At 40.3% G+C, this 23,669-nt stretch overlaps 3 protein-coding genes across 3 annotated transcripts; all 3 read right to left on the bottom strand.

Annotated features, from left to right (window-relative positions):
* Positions 1-321: 321 nt before the first annotated feature.
* LOC138206412 (cAMP-regulated phosphoprotein 19-like) lies at positions 322-3,098 on the bottom strand. The gene is made up of 3 exons (XM_069163106.1): positions 2,948-3,098; positions 2,301-2,423; positions 322-2,207 (listed from the first exon to the last, which is right to left on the bottom strand). Exons 1-3 carry the CDS (start codon positions 2,990-2,992, stop codon positions 2,037-2,039), a joined length of 339 nt encoding a protein of 112 aa, XP_069019207.1. The 5' UTR covers positions 2,993-3,098; the 3' UTR covers positions 322-2,036.
* A 1,202-nt stretch (positions 3,099-4,300) lies between these two features.
* Positions 4,301-6,808, bottom strand: rsl24d1 (ribosomal L24 domain containing 1). Its single transcript, XM_069163142.1, has 6 exons — positions 6,666-6,808; positions 5,619-5,732; positions 5,461-5,533; positions 5,298-5,361; positions 5,071-5,156; positions 4,301-4,705 (listed from the first exon to the last, which is right to left on the bottom strand). The coding sequence occupies exons 1-6, from the start codon at positions 6,744-6,746 to the stop codon at positions 4,629-4,631; spliced, it is 495 nt and encodes a 164-aa protein (XP_069019243.1). The 5' UTR covers positions 6,747-6,808; the 3' UTR covers positions 4,301-4,628.
* Positions 6,809-8,870: 2,062 nt separating this feature from the next.
* On the bottom strand, positions 8,871-22,478 carry LOC138206161 (protogenin B-like). Its single transcript, XM_069162691.1, has 19 exons — positions 22,358-22,478; positions 21,517-21,816; positions 18,456-18,600; positions 18,179-18,312; positions 17,780-18,076; positions 17,409-17,568; positions 16,993-17,240; positions 16,228-16,392; positions 15,650-15,955; positions 14,676-14,861; positions 12,758-12,853; positions 12,458-12,644; positions 12,162-12,289; positions 11,837-12,007; positions 11,255-11,437; positions 10,407-10,530; positions 10,174-10,306; positions 9,945-10,052; positions 8,871-9,856 (listed from the first exon to the last, which is right to left on the bottom strand). The coding sequence occupies exons 1-19, from the start codon at positions 22,422-22,424 to the stop codon at positions 9,443-9,445; spliced, it is 3,552 nt and encodes a 1,183-aa protein (XP_069018792.1). The 5' UTR covers positions 22,425-22,478; the 3' UTR covers positions 8,871-9,442.
* Between the last annotated feature and the right edge of the window lie 1,191 nt (positions 22,479-23,669).

Raw genomic sequence — 23,669 nt, 5'->3', positions numbered from 1 at the left:
ACCCGATGACGTCAACTACACCCACCTGAAGAGGAGGCGGTGGAGTCACCATTACTGCAAGGATACAGAATCGGTGTTTGTTTTTTTTGTTTTATTAATGCACCACACTGCCCAGCTAGCTTTAAATTAAAAGGATAAGAAGATTGTTCCTGGGGTGCTTTCACAGTCTTACAGTTGATCACGCTTTTCTAATTATCATGATTTCACCAATTGGTGAGAGTAATTTTATCTGCAAACATTTGGGACTTGTTGATAACCAGGACTGCAGCTGAGGAAGCTCTACCGAGATAGCTTTATCAGAAAATGGAACCACACAAAAGATAAAAACAATTATATGTTTATTACATTCCTCTGGAATCAATCAGATGAGTCTTGGTTTAGTTAGAAATTCTGGATTTCATAGTTGAGGAGGATAAATATTTCCTTTTTACTTTCTCTTCAATACACAATTTCTTTCTTCAGTTTCCATTTTCTTTTAACCTTTAATTACAGACTGATTATCATGAGTGCTACAATTTAATAGTGGTTTGCTATTTTCTTTTTTAGTTTGAAATACTAACTCACTAAAATTACCCTCCTCTTTCCTATTCCCCCTGGCTGTGGCGGTGCTAAAGTATTGTATTAGGTAGACAGCATTTTTGAAGTACTGAGCCTTGAGAACTTCCTTCTGTGCTTCATGTACAGCCTTACATGCAAGATTATAAATTTCACAATATTGTGTAAAATTAAGGAGCCGAGACTCCTGTTCATACCAGTATATGGAGTAATTGTACCTCCAGAATAAAATTTCGAGGAGTAATTTACATAGTATGATTAACAAGGGCATGCTACACATGTTACTCGTCTTATTTCTATACCTTCATAAAAAAGCTGCATTAGCTTCAAAGAGGATAGTATGTCTAAGCAACAACAGGAAGATGTCCATATGAAAATCTAATATTGGCGGATACATTATAAAAACACACCAACAAGGCACACTTGTTTTCCTAAGGGTTTCATGCATTGCAGTTTTGCAAGCAACATATCATTGTAAAAATAAAGGCAAGAAGTCATTCAATTGATTAAGTGTAAGATATTATGCAAAACTATTTTATTTACAAAACAAATGGCACAGTGTGACTGCACAGTTAAATGCACATGCACACTCCATACTCGTCATGGGAGTTTCTTTCCATAAAATCGTAAGTGTTTCCAGTCAGACAGTGAAAGACATTTCAGGCAAGATTTATAACTAGGATTCTCACTGAGGGAGCAAATATTGCTCAAGAGGAACAACGGTACGTTACTTTTAAGGCCATTTTAGAGGTCAGGATGAGATGGAAACCAGCAGCAAGTCATTGCAAACCAATGTTACTAACGAGTTAAACAAAGCTGGCTACAACGCGGGTGTCATCTGGTCTTCATTACTTGGAAAACACAGAATCAAACAGCATCACACATGAAAGATTAGAAAGAAAGTAGGATTACTTCACTTTACACTATTTAAACAGACATGCCTCCATATGAGCAGGTGAACTGTTTCAAAAGAAATGGTATGTCTCTACATTACACTTACACACACACACATCAATGACAGCAACAATATTTTCTCTGTATACAGTCCAAAATATCTTTGCGTCAATTATCAGTGTCAAGAGGAAAAATATTCCTTTGTGGTAATGAAAACAGAACTTCTGCTCAACTGCTGTTAGACAATTTCTATGGAGGCATGCATCCTTAAGAGTGAAAATGTTCTGTGAAAAGAAGCATTAACATCCATTCATATTTACTAGTGTGACATCATGTTGAGAAATCAACAAGTGTTCAGTCTTTTTTTTTTTTTAATATCTTGAGAAATATTTTCAGTCACTACTCTGCTGGATTTATCTCTGACATTTAAGTGCCTGACGGTTGCCAATTGTTCTCAAGTATTTGGCTTGGTACACAACTCGTTCTTAGAGAATACATACAAAAGGAGAGAAATAAAGAAAAACGTAAACAGCAGGTAGGTACGACGTCGGTGCTGGAATGGGAGCAAAACAGTAAACTTAAAACCATCAACCAGCCAGTTTGCTGGCCACGATGGAGCTCTTTCTTTGAGGCAGGTCCTGAGGTGTCGGGATGTGTCCCCCCGTGATCTCAGTCTTCTCTGTCGGAGCCGACGGCAACTGTTTGTTCTTCATCTTCGCCTTCGCCATGTTGTAATCGCCGGAGTCAAAGTACTTCGGCTGGACAAACAAGAAGACACAAAGTGAGAGACCACTGTGAGACAGGTGTTGTTTGAATGAGGAGCGTACCGAAGGTGTAGGTCTGAAACGAACCCCCTTCTGAAGTCTTTTCCTGAGAAAGTCTGAGCCCCCCGGCTTGGCTCCCAGGTTAGGATACCTGGCCTTCAGTTTCGCCTCCTCTGCTTTCTCCGGGCTGATGACTTTGTCCTCCATTTCCTGTTGAAACAGCACAATGTTTGGATGGCGATCTTACAGTCGGCTCATTTGATTGGTACACACACACACAAAACAACAACAAAAAATGACGTTTCTTTAGGAATTCATACGAAAATTATTCGTGAAGAATATCTTCGGCAGCAGCGTGGTTTCTATTTATTATAAAATAATCAAGACGGCGCCAGGAGAGGAAACTCCAGCCGGTGTTTGCACTAGCATCAATCCTGTCGCTTAACTTAGCACGACTCGCTTCAGTTTTAAATCAACGTCGGCTAATCTATCGATTACAAATTGATTTTGTCAACCTGCTCGGTGGCCGCACAAAAACACGGATTTGCTTCAACCGACAAACGCAGGTGATAAATGAGCTAATCACTTCGCGGTAGCACCGTTGAGGACCTGAGTCGCTATTAGCCACCAGCTAACTAGCTCCGTGCTAGCAGCGCGAGCGAAGTAGCTTCTTTTTTTTTTGATCGCGAGTTAAAATGTGCAGCTCGTTGTTTTAAAAAAAAACAAAAACGTACCTGCTGCTCTTCCGACGCCCTCGTCGCTTCAACTTCCTCGGACATTTTCCGCTCGCTCAACCGTGGCTGTAGCCGTTTACACGCAGCTCCTCCGGAGGATGAGAAGGTAGGAACAGGCGGGCGAGGGGCAGCAGCCTGTCAGTCAACCTGTCCAGCAACAGTCCGGAGAGTCGATGCCAGAGACGCAGATCGGAGCGACACCGAGACCAGAAGATCGTCGATCACATCGAGCCGACTAACAACAACAACGTTGGGTTGCTTTTCCTGATCAAGCAATACTATATCAAAATAATTCCCAACATACGTACATGTGTAATGTACAGTAGTGTGTGCCTCACAACAAAACTATAAATATGTACGTGTACTTATCTTACACGTCATATATATTGTGCATGACAAACCAAATTTTTTTTTTTTTTTTTTTTTTTTTACTGCTATTTTATTGCTTTTTATTATTCTATTATGTGTATGCTGCTGTAGCGAAAAAAACTTCCCCTTGGGGATTAATAAAGTAACTACCTAACCTAACCTAAAAACAGAACCAAAATAGCAGCTTTGGCGTACAGCTCGACGCTTTTAATTTCAGATTTCTTATCTGAAACATTCTCTTGATTTGTAATTGCCTCATCAGAAGAATTTGGTCTGATCTAAATCTTTTACCAAATTAGTTCATAAGACTTGTTTTTAAATCTGCTTGGGCCAATGGCATGATTAATTTATCTGGCAACATTAAATTCTCCCATCTGCTGCCATAAATGTGAATAAGCTTAACTTTTCACATTGATTAAAACATTTGTAGTGAAAAAGAGACACGTTATTCATTTACTTAAAACAGATAGTTTTATTATGTTTGTACCTCCCATAAAAGTGGCAGTATGGACACGTGAGTAAAGCAGTTTGAAGTGAGTTTCAATGTGTGACTTTTATCAACTACTGGTGGTTGAATGAGTGACAGATGTCATGATGGACACTTATTGTGTATTTGGGTAGGTAGGTAGGTAGGTATATACTTTATTAATCCCCGAGGGGAAATTTTTTGAATTTGCAAACAGCAGACAGAGAAGGTGCACATTATGTAAATCCACTCTGTGCGGTTATGTTGTACAATGTATGCAATATGTCTGTGTAGTGAAGGAGGCAGCTAATCTCTTCCTTCATACTGTTCTTTGTACACACCACTGAAATTAAGGGGTTTATCAGCAAAAATTCACGTCACAGCAAGGTTAAATGGTTTCTCATACTTCTATGAAATAGTGAATCAATTATTTGTTTTAGCAACAACTCAAGTTTTAGAATAGCTATGGTAATAAACGGGATTAACATCACAGAAAATAAGGAATAGAAGAAGAGAAATTCCCCAAAAGATGCTTTTTAATTTATTGTTGGTGAGCTTTTAACATTTTCTGCATGACTGTAAAACATTATACTGAATTCTTTACAGCCTAAACTATAATACAGTAGAAAAAAAAAAGGGAGACATGCAGTTAATTGCTGCTGTTCTGAAGTAAGACTCTTGTTAAGTCAATGCATTCAGTCCTTTTACAGCAACTTAAAACTGAATGCATTACTGTGTCCATCATGTGTCGTTTTGAAATTGTAATTCCAAACAATGGGACAGTGTAATATAAAGCCGATTTGTCTTCGAGTTTCATGACACAAACAGGACCGCTTCGGTTTAGGATTAATTATCCTCATCCCCCATGTCCACGTCTTCCTGTAACTTCTGCACCATTTTGTCTTCCAATTGTTTGGCCTTTCCTGTAAGAACAAAAAACAAACAATGCTGAAATTACAGGCCAATCTTGAGAACATTTATTCTGCCGTATTTTAGTCTTTCCCCAAAGAGATTTCCTTTTTGATGACCCAAAAATGACAAATAAATTTCATCACTTAATTGTAAAAACTCATGTTTAATTTGACTTGTTGTAATCCTCCATAGGGAGAAATGTATCTTTTCATTTTCATTAGTTTAAAAAGGGTGCTGTGCAATGTGAATGTTTGGTTATGTCTGCTAAAGTCAACCATTGTTAGTATTAAAATCAGCGTCCCCAAATGAAATTACTTGTCGATGATAACATGATTCTTGTCTATATAACAAACCAGTAATTTGAGTAATGTTTTACCTGCATGTGGTGCTTTGATGAGATGAATGTTTTTCTTCACTTCATTGATGGCTTCTTCTTTCTCCAACTGTTTGCCCTTCTTCAATCTACACAGAGGATACAAAGAACAGTTACGACAACGCAAACACTGTAATTATCATATTTATTATTATTCATGCCTCAACGAAACATAATGCTGCAGTTGCAAGATGCACACAATGAAGTTAAAAGAAAAATAAACTGCTCACCTGTTCATGATAAATCTTGCCTGTCGTTTCAGTTTTATTTCCTCCACTCTCCTCATTGCTTCCACTGTAGAAGGTAAAAGTGAAACATGAAATATTCCGCAAAGAAACAAATAACCAGATGTTTTTACACAAAGTGCTTCCAAAATGTAGACATGTAGATTACCTGTCTTGTCCCACAGCTGTCTGTTGTATTTAACAGGCATATTTCTGCGTTTCTCAAACTCCAAAGAGTTATCCTGAAAGACACAAGTTATTTGTTATGAGTATGTTTGTTGGATGAAACAGATTTCACTCTGAGAAAGTGCTCCACAGATAACTCACCACTGTCAACTCCTTTCCTGCAGACTTCCTGAACGCTTTGGTCCATCTGGTTTTTCTTGGGTTTCGCTTCTTCTTGAAGTTCTTGTGGCATTTTGATCTGCAGAATCTGAATGCCTGAATATACAAAAAAAAAATAATTTAAAGGTTTTCTCAAAAAGGAATGCATGCGTGGCACCTACAGGTAGATCTGCAGGTGTTACAAATTATAAATATTCAGCACTACAGATTTGATACTACAGGTGTCAAAACTAAGAGGCTCTCAATCTTTAGAACAAGAATCATGGTATTTTTGTATTTATTATTGTCAGTTACATACACGTTTTTACACGCAGGAATTTGACTTTTGCATTCATCCTATTCATGAGAAGTGAACACGCATCATCACAGAAACACCAGTATTGGTGTTCATGTAGTCCAATAATTAACAACAAACTGCCCTACAGTGATGTCAAAGGTATGTTTAAGGTAGAAATATTTCAATTACTTTCTCAACGAATCGATTGTAGGTTTGGTATTTAAAATATCAGAAAAAAAAAAAAACTAATAATAATTGTATACTACCACTGTAGTATTTTTTTTTTTTTTACCTTTGTTTATACGCGTCCAAATTAATGCTACGTTTCACTTTCTCAACAAGCCTTATAAGCTTCACAGAGGTGGTATTAAAGTAGAGATAAGACTGTAGAAGCGTTTGTTTTTCTGTTTCCACATCGTAACACCAGAGGGCCCACTTACTCCATGTGATCAAAACTGAGGCCCTGCGAGTTAAATGTCCGGATCCCACAACAAGTTCATGCTGTAAGTTACTAGCCTTCACTTTCCACACATTATTACGTTAACCTTATGTACATGAACTCCGCGCCGTGCAGAGTTTTAGCTGCCGAGTTGTTTCCTGTTTGTCAGCTCTGACTCCTTTTCTTCGTCCCACGTGAGTGATTAGCATTAGCCAGCCAGCTAACGGGCTCGATAAGTCAAAACACGAACTTCTGTTAAATTTACAGAACTGTTACGTAAAAAAAAAATTAAAAAAAAAAGACAGTGTCGTACCTTACAGTCGTTCCGTACAAACATCACCCCGTGCCCGGGGTACACTGGTCCCGAGCAAAAATAACACTTTTCAATGCGCATTTTCACTGCGGAGGAGCTGCATGTGGCAGCCGATAAAAACAAGACCGCCCCGGAGCTGCTTCTTCTTCTTCTTCTTCTTCTTCTTCTTCCAGCGCTGGTAAGTTGCAGCTCCTGTTGAAGAGGTGCTGCCCCCTGCTGGAGCTGCCGTTACAACTGTCGACGCTTCGACTGCTGCACAATTCAAATTAAAGTAGGATTCAACTTAAATCTTCTACAGACATACTGAAAAAAAAAACAAAAAAAAAAAAAAAAACGCACTTGCATTTCCATTCTTAGATGGGTTTGGACTCTCTCCTGAACTGCTGAACCACAGAATACTTTAAAGTCACATCACCTCACATATTGTCACATGTACATAATTTTTTTGTGACATTGTGACATCCCTGTGACACTGTTACAACAGCGGCTCCTCATGACCGTTTTTCTTGTTTTCCCGGATTCATGTCTTTGAATTGGAGTTAAACCAATAAATCAGTCGGACAAATATATATCAAACAGAAATATATATCACATAGTCATATATGCAAAGCAGCAAATATATCAGTATCCTTTTATATGTTAGCTAAGTTACAGCATATAGGCTTGAGGTAATTAAAACCATTGAATAGTTTGTCCACTGGAAAGTACTGAGAGCTTGATTTTTCAACTGTTAAATGCTGTAATTCTTCTTCAAAAAAAGATCTACATCCCTACAAAGATCAGCCTCAAAAATATTGTATCAGTTTTACAGGAAACCCGCCTTCACACTCACACACATTTGCTGAAAAACCCCATAGAAACAAAGTGCAACACAAAATATATTTTTCCAAGAACAATTTTATTATCTAGGACCTAGAATTTGTGATCATCTTGAGAGCATCAAAAAAGTCTGTTGCAACATTTCAACACATAAAATAATTTGTTTTGTTGCTCACTTTGGATTAAAAGTAAATTTTGGTATTCAAAAGCAAAAATATCAGAAAACCATAACTTAAATAATAACAGTTACATCTACATGCTAAATCTACATTTGGAACCTGAGTTAAGTCAGCAAAAATTAACTGGCTTACAAATTCATCTTTCAAAGCATTATACCGACAAACTTTGAACTTGAAACCAGCCGTATTTTAGAAAATGTTACATTGAAACTGGAAAATGTTTTTGTTTACAACATCATGCTAAAAAGGGCAATATAATTAAAATTTTCCAGTGTAAGAGAAATATCATTCGGATGAAATTTCATGGTGATGAAAAAGACAGCAGAACAGTTTTTGACATCTCAAGTTAAAAAAAAAAAAAAAAGAAAGAACTATGTAAAAATGCCATTCTAGTAATCAAACTCATTGGAAATCCTATCACATTTGAATGCAAATAAGTAATAGCATAATGTAAATGAAAACCAAAGAAAATCACTAAATAACTGAGACTTCAAGCTTCTTTGGTTAGGATTATTTGTATTACAAAGGTATAAAAATTGATTATGTTGCTCTTCACACACAGGGTTTCCATTTTGATAGTCAGAATCCTTCATTGTCACACCTGGACAGGAAATATTGAGGAGAGCGAAAAAGAAATCCTCCCCATACAGCAATAGTCGTGAATAGTGACAGATGATTCTCTGAACAAAGAATAAATATCATCATCTGTCACTGGCAGGACACATTAGATCTTTGGTCTTGTGTCAATAATTTTCACCTCATCGTACCAAGGATCAACTGAGTAAAAAAGCCCGACCCATTTGAGGAAGAATACAACTCTTTGGATAATAGCATCGGCATCACCGCAAATGGAACACAAGCCGAGGAGGCTTGTGCTAAAGCTTTCACCAGAATAAAGCATTAATACAATTTATAGTGAGAAAACCAGCTTTCTAAAGGAAATTTACATCACTGGCAAGAACAATATTTTGGCAAACGCACCCTTAATTTACATCCATTATATTTTTGGTTGCCTTAGAAAATCTATTGTATTATCAAAAACTCTTTGGGTACAATTTTTTTTCTGTCTTTGGATCTCATCATCTAGAGTATGCAAAGCCCTTTTGATATTAAGGCCATGTTAAAGCTTTGAGTTCAGTGCACTGAGAATGCCAAACAATACTGTTTGATAAAGCTCAAAATAGTTTGACAAAACCTAATGCACTTGTCATCTTCACAACATACATCATTCAAAGACAAACAATGTGAAACAAAAGCTCTTTCAACCGTGAAGAAAGAAACTAGATAATAATGCCCAAACAAGTCGTGGCAATGAAATGTTTTCACTTTGTCCCCTGAGTCTGAGATAATACTGCACAAGAAGTGGTGAGAAGAGGTAGTAATGTATAAAATGAACAGAACACTGAGGTAGATAATCACTCAAAAAGGGCTCAACTCCACCGCCCGCTCTAGTGGAAAGTAATTAAATATAACGAAAATGTATCACAGTACATTTCTGACATTCTTTTTTAACATTCATCATTGGTGAGCTTTGGTTAATGCCAAACACAGACAAACAGGTAGGAAGTTGTTCAAAATGAAAATAAAACATTATAACGAACATTCATACAAAATCCTGAGGTTAAGTCTGAAGCAAATCCACATTTCCTCCATTGCAGCAGCTGAGCGTTTCGCCGTCTGGTCTCACAGGAAACACCAAAGGGGCTCCACTCAGGAAGCGAACGAGGTAGAGGTGGCGTAGCTTCTGGCTGCTGGAGAGCAGATACAGGCCAGGTGATGTCAGGAGCTGGCTGCAAGGGAGGTGTGCAGGGTGGGAGGAGAGTCCTCCGAGGTGCTGCAGAGCCAGGATGCATTGGGGGCAGATTGATGGAAGGGATGGCTCAGGATCTCTTCATTTTCCACTTTAAAAGACTGCTTCAGCTCGGCGACGGGGGTGTCGTTGTCTGGCCCGAAAGATTCGGGTCTAGAGCTTTGGCTGGTCAACGGGTTGCTCATCTCCTCGTTGCTTTCTTCGTTGGAGTAGTGTCCAGAGTCTCCCGTCTCTTGGCTGCCCTCACTGGTGTGAGAGCTCTCTGAGTGAAGCGGTCCATAGATGATTTCCCGGGAGGAAGGCGGCAGTGGCGCTGAGCCTGGACGCTCCTCATACCTCAGAACAGTTTTACCAGCCTCATACAAGCTGGCTCTCGTCTCAGCCTGGGAAGACAGAGAGGAACATATTTAGATAAAAAGAAATCTGCTTGAAAAGATAACAAAATGATGAGAATGATGTCACATCACCTACATCGCTTTCAGGTAGATTTCTGATATCTTTCTTGAAAAGCAGCCACTTTCTACTTTGAATTTTACTGCTGACTGGACTGACACTATTTATGACTATGTTAGATCCACCCTGAAGAAAATGAGAAAACATGAAAAATCATTGTATGTAAATATTTTTTTATGGTTGACTCATCAACAAAAAAGTCATAGCTGTCATCAGACGCTCTTTCAGTCTGTTTTGTTTTTCTCACCTTAGCATTTACGAAGTGATGACTTATCATAGGTATAAGGGCCTCAACATTCTCTGTATGGTGTTCACTGGACAAACCAGCATCTGGACCTTCAGGAGCTTCCACAGCAATGACTTTGGGTCTGCAGGATTTTCTATTTGTCATACAAAAATAAAATATACAAATATCAGTAAACCACTTTATAATATGATTGTGAAATGTTTTTCATTATTCCAAATGATTACAATCAGTACCTTGGTTTGCCCTTACTGATCAGGATCAAGGCACACATGACAATACAAGCCAACGCGATGCTCACACCAACAATGATCCCTGTCATAGACCTCTGGTCTATGTGGTAGAGACCATCAGGGAACACTGGAAGATATACAACAGTTTTTCAGATGGAAAACTATTAAACATGAACTAAACTGTGAGAGATAATCTAGATACATCTGAGTAATAACACAGGTCGAAGTACTGTTACTCTATCTGCTATTTAAACAGACATTTACATTAATGCATTGTTGTTTGCAGTTCATCGTCAATACTGAGTGCAAGACTTGAAGCGCATTAAAAAGTAATCTAAGCTTATAACAGGAAAAAACATTAAACATCCATATTCCTACCTTAACTGTTTACAGAAAGAACACAGACTTAAGGATAGTAGATACAATTAGATGACTATAATTAAAAAGATCAAATTAGACGACTCCTGGTGGTTTGTTTGCTATCAAAGAGAATTAACTCTGTATGAACCAAATGATTATGAAACTATACGTGTGTCAGAATAGCAGTGTTTTTTGGATGTACAGCGACAGCTTTGTCAGCACAAAATACACAGATTAAATTGAACAAATTAAACCTACTTGGCATCTCTCATATCACTCTCATATTACAGCATAGCCTGAGAGGTTTCATTTGGAAAGTTAAAGTTGTTTCATTTCAAGCTAAGAGCACAAACACCAGACTACAGATTTACCTTCATATAATTATAAATCAAATGCCACAGAACTAACAGCTTGATGTAATAAATAAGTCAAGCTCAAGAAGATAAGATGCTTTTATCATATCCCATGCGCCTGTGTTTCATGTTGCTGACCTGCTGTATCCGGGAAGTTGTCAGAGTGCCTGGGGTTCTTGCTGCGGTGAGTGTTTCCGTGCCTCGTTGGCAGCTCCACAGTGTGAGAGAAAGGCCCGTCACCTACCCCGTTGGAGGCAGATATCTTCACCAAGTAGACGTTCCCTGGCTCCAGCTTCTCCAGCAGGGCCACCGTATGACTTCCTATGAAAAGCAGCAGAATCACACAGGATGGATTAGAAGTTGAGAAAACTGATACGGGCGCACTAAATGTTGCACAATTAACTGTATTCAGCAAGTATATTTTTTTTACAGCTCCCTGTGTGTGTCAGAAGCTGAAGAGTTCAGGTGATACAAAACCCACTAGAACTAGTTGTGAAAGGTCCCTGTGTGGTCGGTGAGGCACTTAATAGGTATTGAGGATCAGCAACCTTCAACATAACAGGAGATATTTAAATATTTATAGGAAACAAATCTTTTACGTTGACACTACCTTAAAGCACTCACATGGTCGTACGATGGTGAGTGAAGGTTTTATTTTTGTATGTTTTCAATAGTCTGTGTAAGAGGTGGTGCTGACACTGAGATTTGTGAACCACTCACCCTCCCTCTGCATTTTCTGCCATTGCCCAGTCATCCAAGCTTCCTGTGAGGCGTACAGGATGGTATAGTATGTAACCACCACGTTGGGCTCAGTGGGCTCCCTCCAGGACACCAGAGCGGTGTCATCCTCAATCAGAGTTACTCGCACTCCTGCAGGTGGTTGGCTAGGTGCTGCACACAAAGCAATCATGTTCATAATGAACAACTCTTATGGAGAAATTTACAGAAAATATTCAGTTATCTGATATGAGTGTGTATCCTAGACGAAATACAAGGTTACATAAAAAGCAGCATATTCATGGTAGAATGATGTCCAATTCATTACCTGCTGGCACGGTCTGATGGTAAACCACAGAACTCCAGGGACTTGACATCTGGTCCACATGAAGACGCACCACAAACTCATAGCGAGTGTTTGGATCCAATTTCTGAACCATCACACTCTGCTTGGTACTGTGGAGACAGCAATCTTACATTATGGCAATAATCCAGAACATATTCACATCATCACCAAATCTGTAATGTAACGTAAAAGAAAAGCGTTCATCTAACCAAACTAAAAGGATGGCTTGTCAGTAAAAGGTTGTTTCTCCTGCCAGGAATGAAATACTAATGTCTTACGTTTGTATGTAGCGTATAGCAGATACATTATGTGTGCCCACGGGTGTACAGCGGACTGTGTAGCTAACAGCCTCTCCGGAGGGGAAAGAAGGATGACTCCAACGCAGGGACACTGCATATGAATTGCTGGCCAAGACAGTCACTTGATCTGGAGGTGGAGGGGTGGCTGCCAGTTGGTCTCTAGCTGCTGAGTGAGGCAAACAAAAATCACATTTTTGTCGAATTCAATTGGTTTCAAAGTTTGTATTCCATGTTAAGCTGGAAATCTGTTTGAAATAAACTCTAAACCAATGTACTTACACAAACATCCCGGAGTACTGACTGTTTGGTCCGTCTGATAGCCATCTCCAACTTTACTGACAGCCAGAATCTTAACATGATACTTTCTCCTTGGATCTGAAAAACAAATAATCAGATTTCAACCATTTTTGCTCATTTGGCAAAAACAGAAACTCAATGTTGCCATGCTGACATTTCAGTAATTGAAAAGAGCAGCTTTTGTCAAATGTATTGTCCAATAATGCCAAAGCACGAAAGATCACCATTAAACCAATGGTGAACAAATAGAGCAGGATGTCTTTAAAAAGGACAGACACATGGACAATTAGCTGTGGGAGGGCAAGTTTGCAGGTCACAACTGGCCATCCCCCACGCATGGACAATACATGGTCTCCTGAGTCACCCCAACCTCTCATTTATCATGGGTTGTCATGTGTGAGGAGCATGGGAAAGATCAACTAGCCCCTAACCCCAGTAAATATGGTGATGTGATCAATAAGCTCTCTGATCCTTTCTTCTTTTCTCTTTTCAACGACTGTAAATATTTTGCAACTAGTCCTTATAGCACAATATTGTGCTTTGAAATACAAGAAAACCAAATCAGTTACTTTGAGGGGAATAACAAAGGCTGATGAGGTCAAATGTTTGCATTGTACACTTTTGAAATAGAGCAGATATGGGATATCCTAGGCGGTATCAACTACTGGCATAAAGAAACAGAAATCAGAACGATCACAGAGGTCTGGGAACATTTCATTTGAATGCTTGCAGTCACATTTTGAGTTTTAACTTGAAAAAAAACTACCATTGGTTCAGCCCCTAAATCAGGATGCTTTTAGGGAGCGTTAAGATTTGTTTTATGCCTCCAGTGTGAAAGGTCAACCTTTGGGTATTGACCAGCGAAGGCAGTGTGTCCAGGCCTGTTGTGGGGGCTGGGCCAGGGGCAGTGTTCAGCTGCTGGGTTCCTCGGCCCATGGGACTGGGGGGGTTTGACTGAGGTCACCAGGTCAGGCCAAGATAGAACAGAAGGAATCTGGGCATAGAACTGTCGGATAGGAGGTGGGCCCCTTTTGTTTCCCCCTTCACCTTCTTCCTACTGCCTTTGTGTTATAATCTTAAACTTAGAATGACGCATAGAGAAACATGGCTTCAAAACAGAAGCTGATCATGATCAGAGATATTATGGAATATGAAACCAAGGACACTGACTTGTATGATTACCAATACAGAACCCTACTGAAGAGTTTTATACTTCTCTAATTTTATTACTACTAACTACTAACATTTAAATTAGAAAACAATCCCTTACAATCTTCCCATTTCAATTAATTTGCTATGAAATGACTGGTAACCAAACTGCTATTAGACGAAATAATATAGTTAACAGTTTAGATTAGTATGGCCTTGATTTATTGTGAATATATGGATAGCTGTAGGTTATTTACATGGACAACACAGATGACTGTTGACCGGGGGCAGGGTCCTAATTCAAGACTGCTGTCTCACGGCCAGAGGTCAGCGGCTCGGTTCAGCTCTGGCCCATCCCCGGGGTCTTGGTTTGAGTGTTGACAGTGTCCAGCTGAAGGGGGGTAGTGGCCAAGGTCTTACAGGGCAGGTCTGGCCATGGACACAACACAATGGCCATGCATAATTATGCAGGCCTTTGGATGGGAAACGGTGGTGGGAGGGACATCTGGACCCTAACCTCTAACCCTAAGAGCCTGATCTCACACAATAGCGCAGCCATGTTGGAGAGGATTGCTGGTTAGACAAGAGTGGTCAGCCCATATTGATCAGGACAGAGGGTTGAGGTGCAAATGTAGCATTCAACTGTCCACTGAATTCAATTGGGTGATGCAAAAAAGACCAATTTGAGTGGGAACGCACTGGTCACTCTCTGTTGTCCCTACACCAGATCACAGGCCTAATCATCACTTACCAAGGCCACTGATGGTGTAGGTATAGGTTTGAGCCTGCAGCTGGATGTTGGGTTGCTCAGGCTGGCCTTCCTCGTGGTAACACAGCCGGTAACCCTGAAAAGCCACAGAATCTGCAGAGCTTTGCCAGCGTGCCACAATGGAGGTGCAGTTTAATGGCTCAAGCTGAAGAGCAGGGGCTGAAGGCACTGAGGGGCGCAGAGAGAGAAGACATGAGATCAATACACATGAATGTTTAGAATATTACTAAGCACAAAGGAAGACTAAAACAAAACAAAAAACCAAAGGACAGTGTGTGTAGCAAATATATGCATGGATGGTGTTAATTGAAAGTAAGAATTTTGGGTGTGACAGACTTAAAATATGCACAAATTGCTTTGTAAAAATTACCAATCTACTCCTTCTCAATTCAGAAATGTGTAATACTCTCACTTGTGGTGCGCTACAACTATACCTCTAAGAAACTAAGCTTTTTAAACAAGAAATTCCGCTTCGGTGGACAAACAACCTCCCCCAACACACCCGGCCATGAAAATAGGCTATTCTTTCCCCCACATAGACGCCTGAGGCCCTCTCTTTATGACCCGTGACTGAGGCCACTCTAACATCACTGACAGCAAAGGGCAAAGGTTTCTGGGTAACCAACACAAAGACTGTGGGACAATGCTACAAGAGCAAACTCTATTCATATGCCAGCCACTCTGCATGAACTCTTGTGATCCTCCTAGTATTCCAGGAGCAGCAAGACAGAGATGTGACGAAAGCGAAATGACAGTAGTTACAAGTTTTAGCATCATGTGTATTTATTGTTTGCTTTTTATCCTGCAGAAGGTGCGTGCTTTAGAGCTCGAGAATTATTTTGATCATGCTCTATACAACCATGTGTTGAGAGGGCATAGAAAAGAATAACATCTAGCTGTACATCACCAGTGCTCAAAAACTCATGACATTTCTTTCTCAGATCCAGCAGACTCACCTTTGCTGCTGGAGGTCTTAGGTGTACGATGTGAGGTCCATGCTGAGGGCTCACACCAACCCACACGGGTGGCTGCAGCCATGCGGAGCAGGTAGATGGTGTCGGGCTGCAGGCCCTCCAGGAGATAATCAGTGCTGTTCTGTAGTAGCTCCACAGATGTGACAGTGTTGTCTGCAGCTATACGATAGGAGAGTCTGTACGCAGACACACGACCACGGCTCAGCTTGGCTGGCAGTGGCTGCCAGCTCACCTGGATGTCCGTCGAGCTGTGGCTGGTCAGACTTAACTCTGGCGTACGCAGAGGCACTGTAGAAAAATATCAAAAATATAGCATAATTGATGTAGTAAGGAATTTCTTCAGAATAAAAAAAATTTAAAAACCTAAACAGACACTTTCCATTTAATACCCACACAAATCACCAGTAGAATATAAAAGGAAAGTTTGGAAACAACAGTGTGATCATGCTTATTTTCACTCTCCACTCAAAATGTCCTGTGTACACACCTCACTCGTCTGCGTGTTAGCTTAACTACCAGAGTGATTTATTGCAAGGAATGCTGGAAGTCTTAGTGCTTACCATCCTCCAGGGTATGTTGACTGACTTGGTCTGACATACGACTTGCTCCCATTGGCATATAAGCCACGATGTAAAAGCTGTAGTTTCGAGCTGGCTCAAGATCATCGATGATATAACTGGTTGTGTCGTTGCCAATAACAACTTGGTATTCTTCGTTGTTTAGACCTGACATGAAATAAATCATAAAGTAGCTCAGAAAAGAGGTGAAGATTATCCAAAGATGAGACAGGCATGCATCATATAAACAGACAGTCAGTGCTTTGAAAGAATGCTTGCAGTTTCTGAATGTCACTCATCTTTTCAATAAACATGTGTAATTTGAGGCACAAACATAACTGCATCCAGACCACTTAAAGCAAACCCAATTAAACATCAAAAAGAGTGAATTTAATAGAGTGGCTTTAATTTAATGGTGAAAGTGAAATATCTCCTTCCATGATTGGTTTGCTAGACTATGAGACTTTTAAAAAGCTATCCTGTCCCTTTAACTGCAAGCAGAATGAGCTGGGCACTGGACAATGGGCTGACTAAGCCTGTTGTTATTTAAGTGAAGTTGCCATTCTGAGCCCTCCTTGAACTCTGCTCTATGCAGCAACAACAGATGGCCTTCATTGAGGAAAGTTGATCCCATATAGAGAGATGGATGTAACTTAATGTGGTCGACTGTCATCTTCACGCCTTCATCCCTCCCAGTTCAGGATTGACTTGTTTTCCGCTTAAATAATAAGAAGAAACAAATGAACCACGTTCGTTGCCTGCTCTCACCTTCAGCCTTCATATAATGGATGGAGTAGGCAATGACTTTGTCTGCATTGTAGAGAGGTCTCTCCCAGGCCAATAAGATAGCAGAGCTGGAGATGGTCTCAGCATGGATATTTCTTGGTGCACTTGGCCTGTCCTCAGACATGACAACAATAAGGCGAGCCAAGGACAGCACAGAGTCCTGTTCACTCTCTGCCAAGCATTGATAGATGGCATCATCCTCAGGGATGATCTGGGTAATCACCAATTTACTGTGAAACAAGAACAAAACAGAAAAACTCAGTACAAACAAACATACATACATAGAGGAGCAACCTCAAGATGTTTCCACTTAGTAGTTCAGTAAGTTTTAGAAGTAAACTTTTTTTCATGTTATGGATTTATGTTTGACTGTGACCACTACTCCTGTTATACAGTACCTGTTGTACATCTTAATCCTCCCATTTAAGTGAACCTCCTCTCCGTTCTTTAGCCAGCTGATGCGTGGCGGGGGCACTCCCTCTGCTTGGCACATAAATCGGGCAGTGCCTGCTCTTGGACGGGTCTGGCTCTCAGGCCTCTCAACAATGGTTGGTGGCACTGAAACAGAGGTATGATAGAAAGGTGATGAAAACACAGTATAATGGTTGCCATTTATCAACACATAAAACACGGACTGTGAGGCATCTTCACCTGACACTTTTGGCACAGGCAGATATTGGCCAGTTCTCTAAATACAAACATTTGTTCACACATCTGCAAAAGCTTTTGCTGTGTCATGACTTATGACTTATAAAACAATTCACAGTACCTCGAACTGTGAGGTTGGCTGCAGCAGTGGTGTGGTTACGGGTTCCAGGGGTGGTGGCCCTGCAGAGGTAGACTCCACTGTGCTTGGAATTGACATCGGAAATAACCAGGTTCCCATTGCCCAGGACTTTGGCATTGTACACATCGATGGGTTTACTGTCGGCACGGCTCCAGGAGATGATGGGCCAGGGATTGCCTGTGGCCACACACTCCAAGACCACAGTTTGGTGAAGAGAAACTGTTACGTTCTTTGGTCCAGCAATGATTTTGGGTCTCTGACGCTGTTTAGGGCCGGCATCTTCACAGGAAAACAGAAATGCAAAACATAAATTCAATGTCCCCTATGGAATATATGGGTTTAATGCTCACTCCTGAGATTCAGTTCATGCAATTACTTTACCTTGATTGACTGTCAGTGTGGCCTCTCTACTCTTTAAACGGCTACCGATGTTAGTTGCCACACATCGATACTGTCCAACATCTTCCAGTTGTGCATTGTAGATCTGAAGAACTCCATTGGGCAAAACCGTTATTCTGAGAACATACAGAGGAAACATTAGTGTCAAACTAGAGGGTATATTTGGACACCAGCAGAATTTGGGACCTGCTACTAGGTTACACAAGTGGATAACATGGGGATTACTGTGTCTAACATGACTCAAAGTCTCTGTAGGCACCTGTCTGTCTGTAGTGGCAATGTGCTTTGGTTGAGCTCCCAGGTGATGGTGGCAGGAGGGCTGGAGGTGACTGCACAGGAGAATCGTGCCACAGAGCCCTCAGTCACCGCCATAGGCACAGGATGCAACACAAACTCCGAGATACCTGTGGAGGAATAAACAATCAGTCAAGCAGGAGCGTCAGTTGTACATCATTGAATTTAAAGTAAAATCTACCTTTTCTCCTTATTATGAAATGAATGAGTATTTGCTTCAGTACTAGGCAAATTTAGCATTTCACTTTTAGTAAAATATGATTCATTATGCTTGCAAAGTCCTGACTTAGATGGATGTTAACTGATTATATGAAAGGAATTGATCTCTGAGACACCATGATCTTGCTTATCTGCAAATTAGGTCTTATTCTGACCAGCTGGCCCAATCAATTGGATCAATTAAAGAATGACACTGAATGATGCATTATTATAGATAAGAACTAATCATTACACTTTGCATGAAAAGGACTGCAAGCAAAACTAGAAATAGGAAATGTTGAGGAAAGTTGAAATATAAACACAAACTAGAGTCTTTAACCACAAGTAAAACATGACAGTTTAAAGTTTCATGTTGCACATATTTTACAGCTACGTATACGTAGATGCTCTATTCAGACCATGCTATGTAGAAACTGACTATGTATAAATATGCTTTAAAACAACTGTGCAAAACTTGCTGAGTCACACTTTATGTGCATTAAAAAAGTCTTTCAATAATCGCCACAAATAAGCAACCTCCAATCTGCATTTAACAGAAGCACACTCTATAAGATATGACCAATGACCTTCATTCATTAAGGTGATAACTCTCTCCCTCCCCCCTGACCCACAGGAAGGAAGTCAATACCATGTTAAAGAAAATCAATACCCTGTTCTCCCACTGAAACCCCACATTTAAATCCTGAGCTGTGGGATATCCAAATTAAAGAGCAATCCTTTAATTTAAGATCTAATATCATCAATATTACACAATAAGACTGGTGACCCTGTTTATGTGAAGTCAATTGAGGATTAGCCTAAACCAAGGCCAAAGATTATTATTTTTTATGGATGGATTTGTAAATTATTCCTCTGAAAATTAAGATGGTTTTGGTTTAGGGTTAGGGTTAGTCTATGGGAACAAAATTCCTGGTCAAAATACATTTATTTTTCTCCCAATAGTCTGTCTTATCATGAAGTCTGGTACACATCACTTATTCAGTCTGTGGACAACATGGTTGCCTGCTGAGCATCAGGAAGAGGAAGAACTTAAAAATGATATGTTACTGACGATCTGGGACTGGTTGTGTGGACGGTGGGTGTGGCCTATCTGCTAATATGATCACCTCTGTTGTAAAGCACAAATCAATGTCTAGGTCAAACAGCACAAAGGTTTCTCTACAGATGTCAAAGTTCGCTTCAACCCCCTGTCCATTCAATTTGAGCCCAAACTGGCAGCCAGATCGAAGTCAGTTTAGCATTAGTCCTCATAAGAGAACCAGGTAATTCCTATGTTACTTATGTATATCCAATATCAAATGATACAGTAGTGATGAATTAGAGTTGGAAAGCTGTATCTATACTATTTTTTAGTACTGTAAGAAGGACATGACTCTTACAGTATATGACATCTGTGTACAGAAGCTGGAGATGCCGTTGATGTAGTCCAGAAGGAAAACACTTCCTGGATGTAAAAATGTTTCGAAAGGATGAGCACTATTTACTGTGGAGATTCAGGCCCATTCATTCACATGACAAACTGGCCTTTCTTTAACAAAAGCGCTCTGCTTGACAGGCCAACAGAGACTGATCCAGTGAAAGGGATTGTGGGCTAGGAGAAAGAGCAGCAGGGCAGCCTAGCCAGAGCACCGCTGTGACACCACAAAGCCTTTCCCCGCTGACCCCTGACCCCCAGGACCTCTGGACAGAAGGGGAGCACAGAGAAGTCCCATCCTCCACTCCCTGCCTACAGCTGACCAAAAACCTTTAACCCTTTCAATGACAAAGACTGGATGCCGGTCCTAACTTGACTTTTGATGATTTTCATGGTCAACTTACAGAAAATAGAACATTTTAGAGTTTCTATTAAACAGATAGAAAACAATTGCAGCAGGAACAGAACTGTGTTTGTACACCTATAAGATTGTTCCCCTACTTGTATCTATATTTATGAATCCTTTTCTGTGTAAATGTTGCATAGTTTGCAATGCTAAGTATTAAGACATATTACCAAAAACATACCCTCAGTGTCAGTGTCAAAATCAGTGTATTGCACAACCCCATGCTGGTTTCCATAACATCAGTCATTAGATTTCCCTTCTAAGACCTGTGAAAAGTGTCCATGGTAGACCAGGCCCAGTGAATAGACACAGCTGTCCTGTCCACTGATATGTGGACAAACAAATGCCCTGAAATCTAGCCTTTTCTTCTGGGGCGGCCAGGGGCACTCCAAACAAAAGCTAAAAGGCAAATGGCCTTTTCAGAGATTCCTCTGTGTAGCAGACCATTCGGCAATTACACAAAGCCATGGTCAGCAGTGACAATGCAATCCCACTAACAATTAAAGAGAGAGATGGATGACTTCTAATGTTTTACTAATGTTTCCTACCTAAGTGTGCAAGTGGTACTTTTCCTCAAAACAGAGAAAAGTTAGTGTGCTCAGACTTGGGAACTGATTATTTATGGAGTATTTATGAGCTTTTTGATTGACTGTCCATCTATCTTTTACAGTCTCTTAAAATTATCCTATAACTGGTCTAACAGCTTTAAACTCAAGTATGGCCAACTTGCAATGACCTCGAAGCCCAGGTTTCAGAGGTTTTGCCTGAGAAGACAAAAAAAAGAGAGGGGTGGGGTACATCTGCTTCTCATCTCCAGGTTTATAATCCATGAACTTGCCATTCTAATGCTTGCAATCATGACAACACCACAAAGTGAATTTCACCAGCACGTTTAGCCAGTCATCCTCTCGGTTCTGACAGTTGAAAACGGGAATAAAGTCTACGTCAGCACCAGAGGATTTCTTTCACTTCGAGCTCCATACTTACTTGCGATAGTCAGACGTGATCTTTGGCTTAGGATAGCTCCATATTTGTTTTGGGAGAGGCACTGGTAGAATCCTTCATCTGAATCCTCTTTGGTATGCTTTATCTTTGGTATGTACAAAGAGCCGTTGGGCAGAAACTGTATATGTTCACTTTCTCCCAGCTTAACTCCATTCTTAAGCCACTTGATGGTGACTGGAGGCTGCCCATGAGCCTGACAGTCCAATACAGCTGGGTCCTTTGGTAGTACAGTAACATCACTGGGCTCTGTGATGAAGGACAACTCGCTGAAACATAAAACACCTACAGGAAAAGAGTGGGGACATTAGTGACGAGTTATGTCTCTGAGTAATGGAAAACCTCAACCGCACAACAGTAACTATATAACCTTTCAGAGATACTATAGGAAAACATCATTGATATAACAATAAACGGTTTTTTGTTTTTTTTTGTTTAAACCATACAGTATGCATTATTCATTTCTTAATGCAACAAACATCCCATATGTCATGAAACAAATGTAGATCGGGTACCATACATCTGTCTGAAACACAGACGGATGCTGTCACAAATATCAGTTGAGCATCCCAATCTGCCGAGCTACAACACCATCAACTTAAAGTTAAACAGCCTGTCTTGTCTTGTTATCTCCTCTTAAAACGTGTGTCAAAACAACATTTTCCTTTAAAAAGTAGTTACTGTTCAAGAGGAGATGAGCACTTTTAATCGACAGCCGGGTGGGTGGGGAGGGGTGGGGTGGGGGGGGGGGGACCGCAAAGCAGGTCAACAGTCAACGTTAACTCAATGGCAACGATAATAACAACAACAAAAACACAACACTTACTTGATAGAGGAAGAAACAAAACAAAAAACAGCCATTGCTGAACTATTTTCATCTTAAAATTCGCCATTTATCCAGCCTGTTGTGTCATTTTTTTCCCCCCACCGCGAACCGCCGCTCTCCTGTGTGCTGTCCGGAGAGCCCCGTTATCACTTCTGCTTACAGCGGAGCACCAACAGCTCGACTGGGGAGCCGGGGGCTCACCCCGCCCTCTCACGCATGCGCAGACACCACAGCCCAGAAGCAAGTGTGCGTTTGAAAGTGGGGTCCGGGGACCGCAGGGGCCCTCAGGAGGAAATAACTAAAACTGGAATGGATGTAGTCATATTAGATCCTCAACTGGAGATGGAAATAAAATGTCTCCTCAGAGTTGGGGCTCCCGTATAGGCTGACGGTATAACCAAATTAGATCTGAAGGGCCTAATGTCTATTTTTACATTTTTGGTGTTTTGGCTCTGGGAACTTTAGTAGGTGCACAGACACAGGAACAATTTGAAACTGTATAATGCAGCCAACAGCTTATCCCTCTGGTTACCCTTGAGTTTAGGCTCCTTCTATGACCATTCTTATGATCATTTTTGATAATAGACACACCGTTAATAACCAGTGCATGTCTGTGTATGTGAGAACTGCTTTGTGTGACTGAACTCTCTTGCTTTGATGTTGGTTTTTTTTTTCTTTTTAGAAACTAGTTTAAGCTCGATGAGACTTCCTGAATAAATTAAACTTGCTTACTAACTTTTCATGGTACAGGTTTTGCAATTGAGGTATTGGCTAAACATGGCAGCACCTGGATATTGTTTGATGTGTTCTTTGATCTATGCTCTTTATATAGCCTGTGTTCACTATTTATCTACCTTTGGTAGATAAATAGATGGTGTTTCTCCATATTGTAATTTTACATTTGCCATTCTTGCATTCTACTCTGCATATGAGAAATCTTGCATTGCATCTATCAGTAAGTTTGTGTTTGTGTCCTTACCTGAACTGAGTATCTAAGGATACGGAGACTGTGTTGACAATACAAAAAAGCCCAAGGCAAAACTGAATTCAATTTCAGTGTTAACATACAAGCCTGAGGAGCAGTTGTTTTTACATAAAGCTCTGATCATAATAACCAAAAAACTGATCAGCAATCAACTACAGATCTCCCATGTTGCAACATGGCTTGGTAAGATCTTCTTTTCTGTATATCAGATGTTGTGGATACCAAAATAAGATGAACAAAGTGAATTATCAGTTACCAACCGGTAATAAGGTCACACTGAACGGCATCTGCTCCTACCACAGAACCTGGTAATTATGAAGAGATATT

The sequence above is a fragment of the Embiotoca jacksoni genome, unplaced genomic scaffold (genome assembly GCF_022577435.1).
Source record: "Embiotoca jacksoni isolate LCO1_2020_lvr unplaced genomic scaffold, fEmbJac1.0.p SCAF_3, whole genome shotgun sequence".
NCBI classification, from domain to species: domain Eukaryota; kingdom Metazoa; phylum Chordata; class Actinopteri; family Embiotocidae; genus Embiotoca; species Embiotoca jacksoni.
The sequence above is the reverse complement of the archived record's forward strand: the minus strand, read 5'-3'. Positions and strand labels throughout refer to the sequence as shown.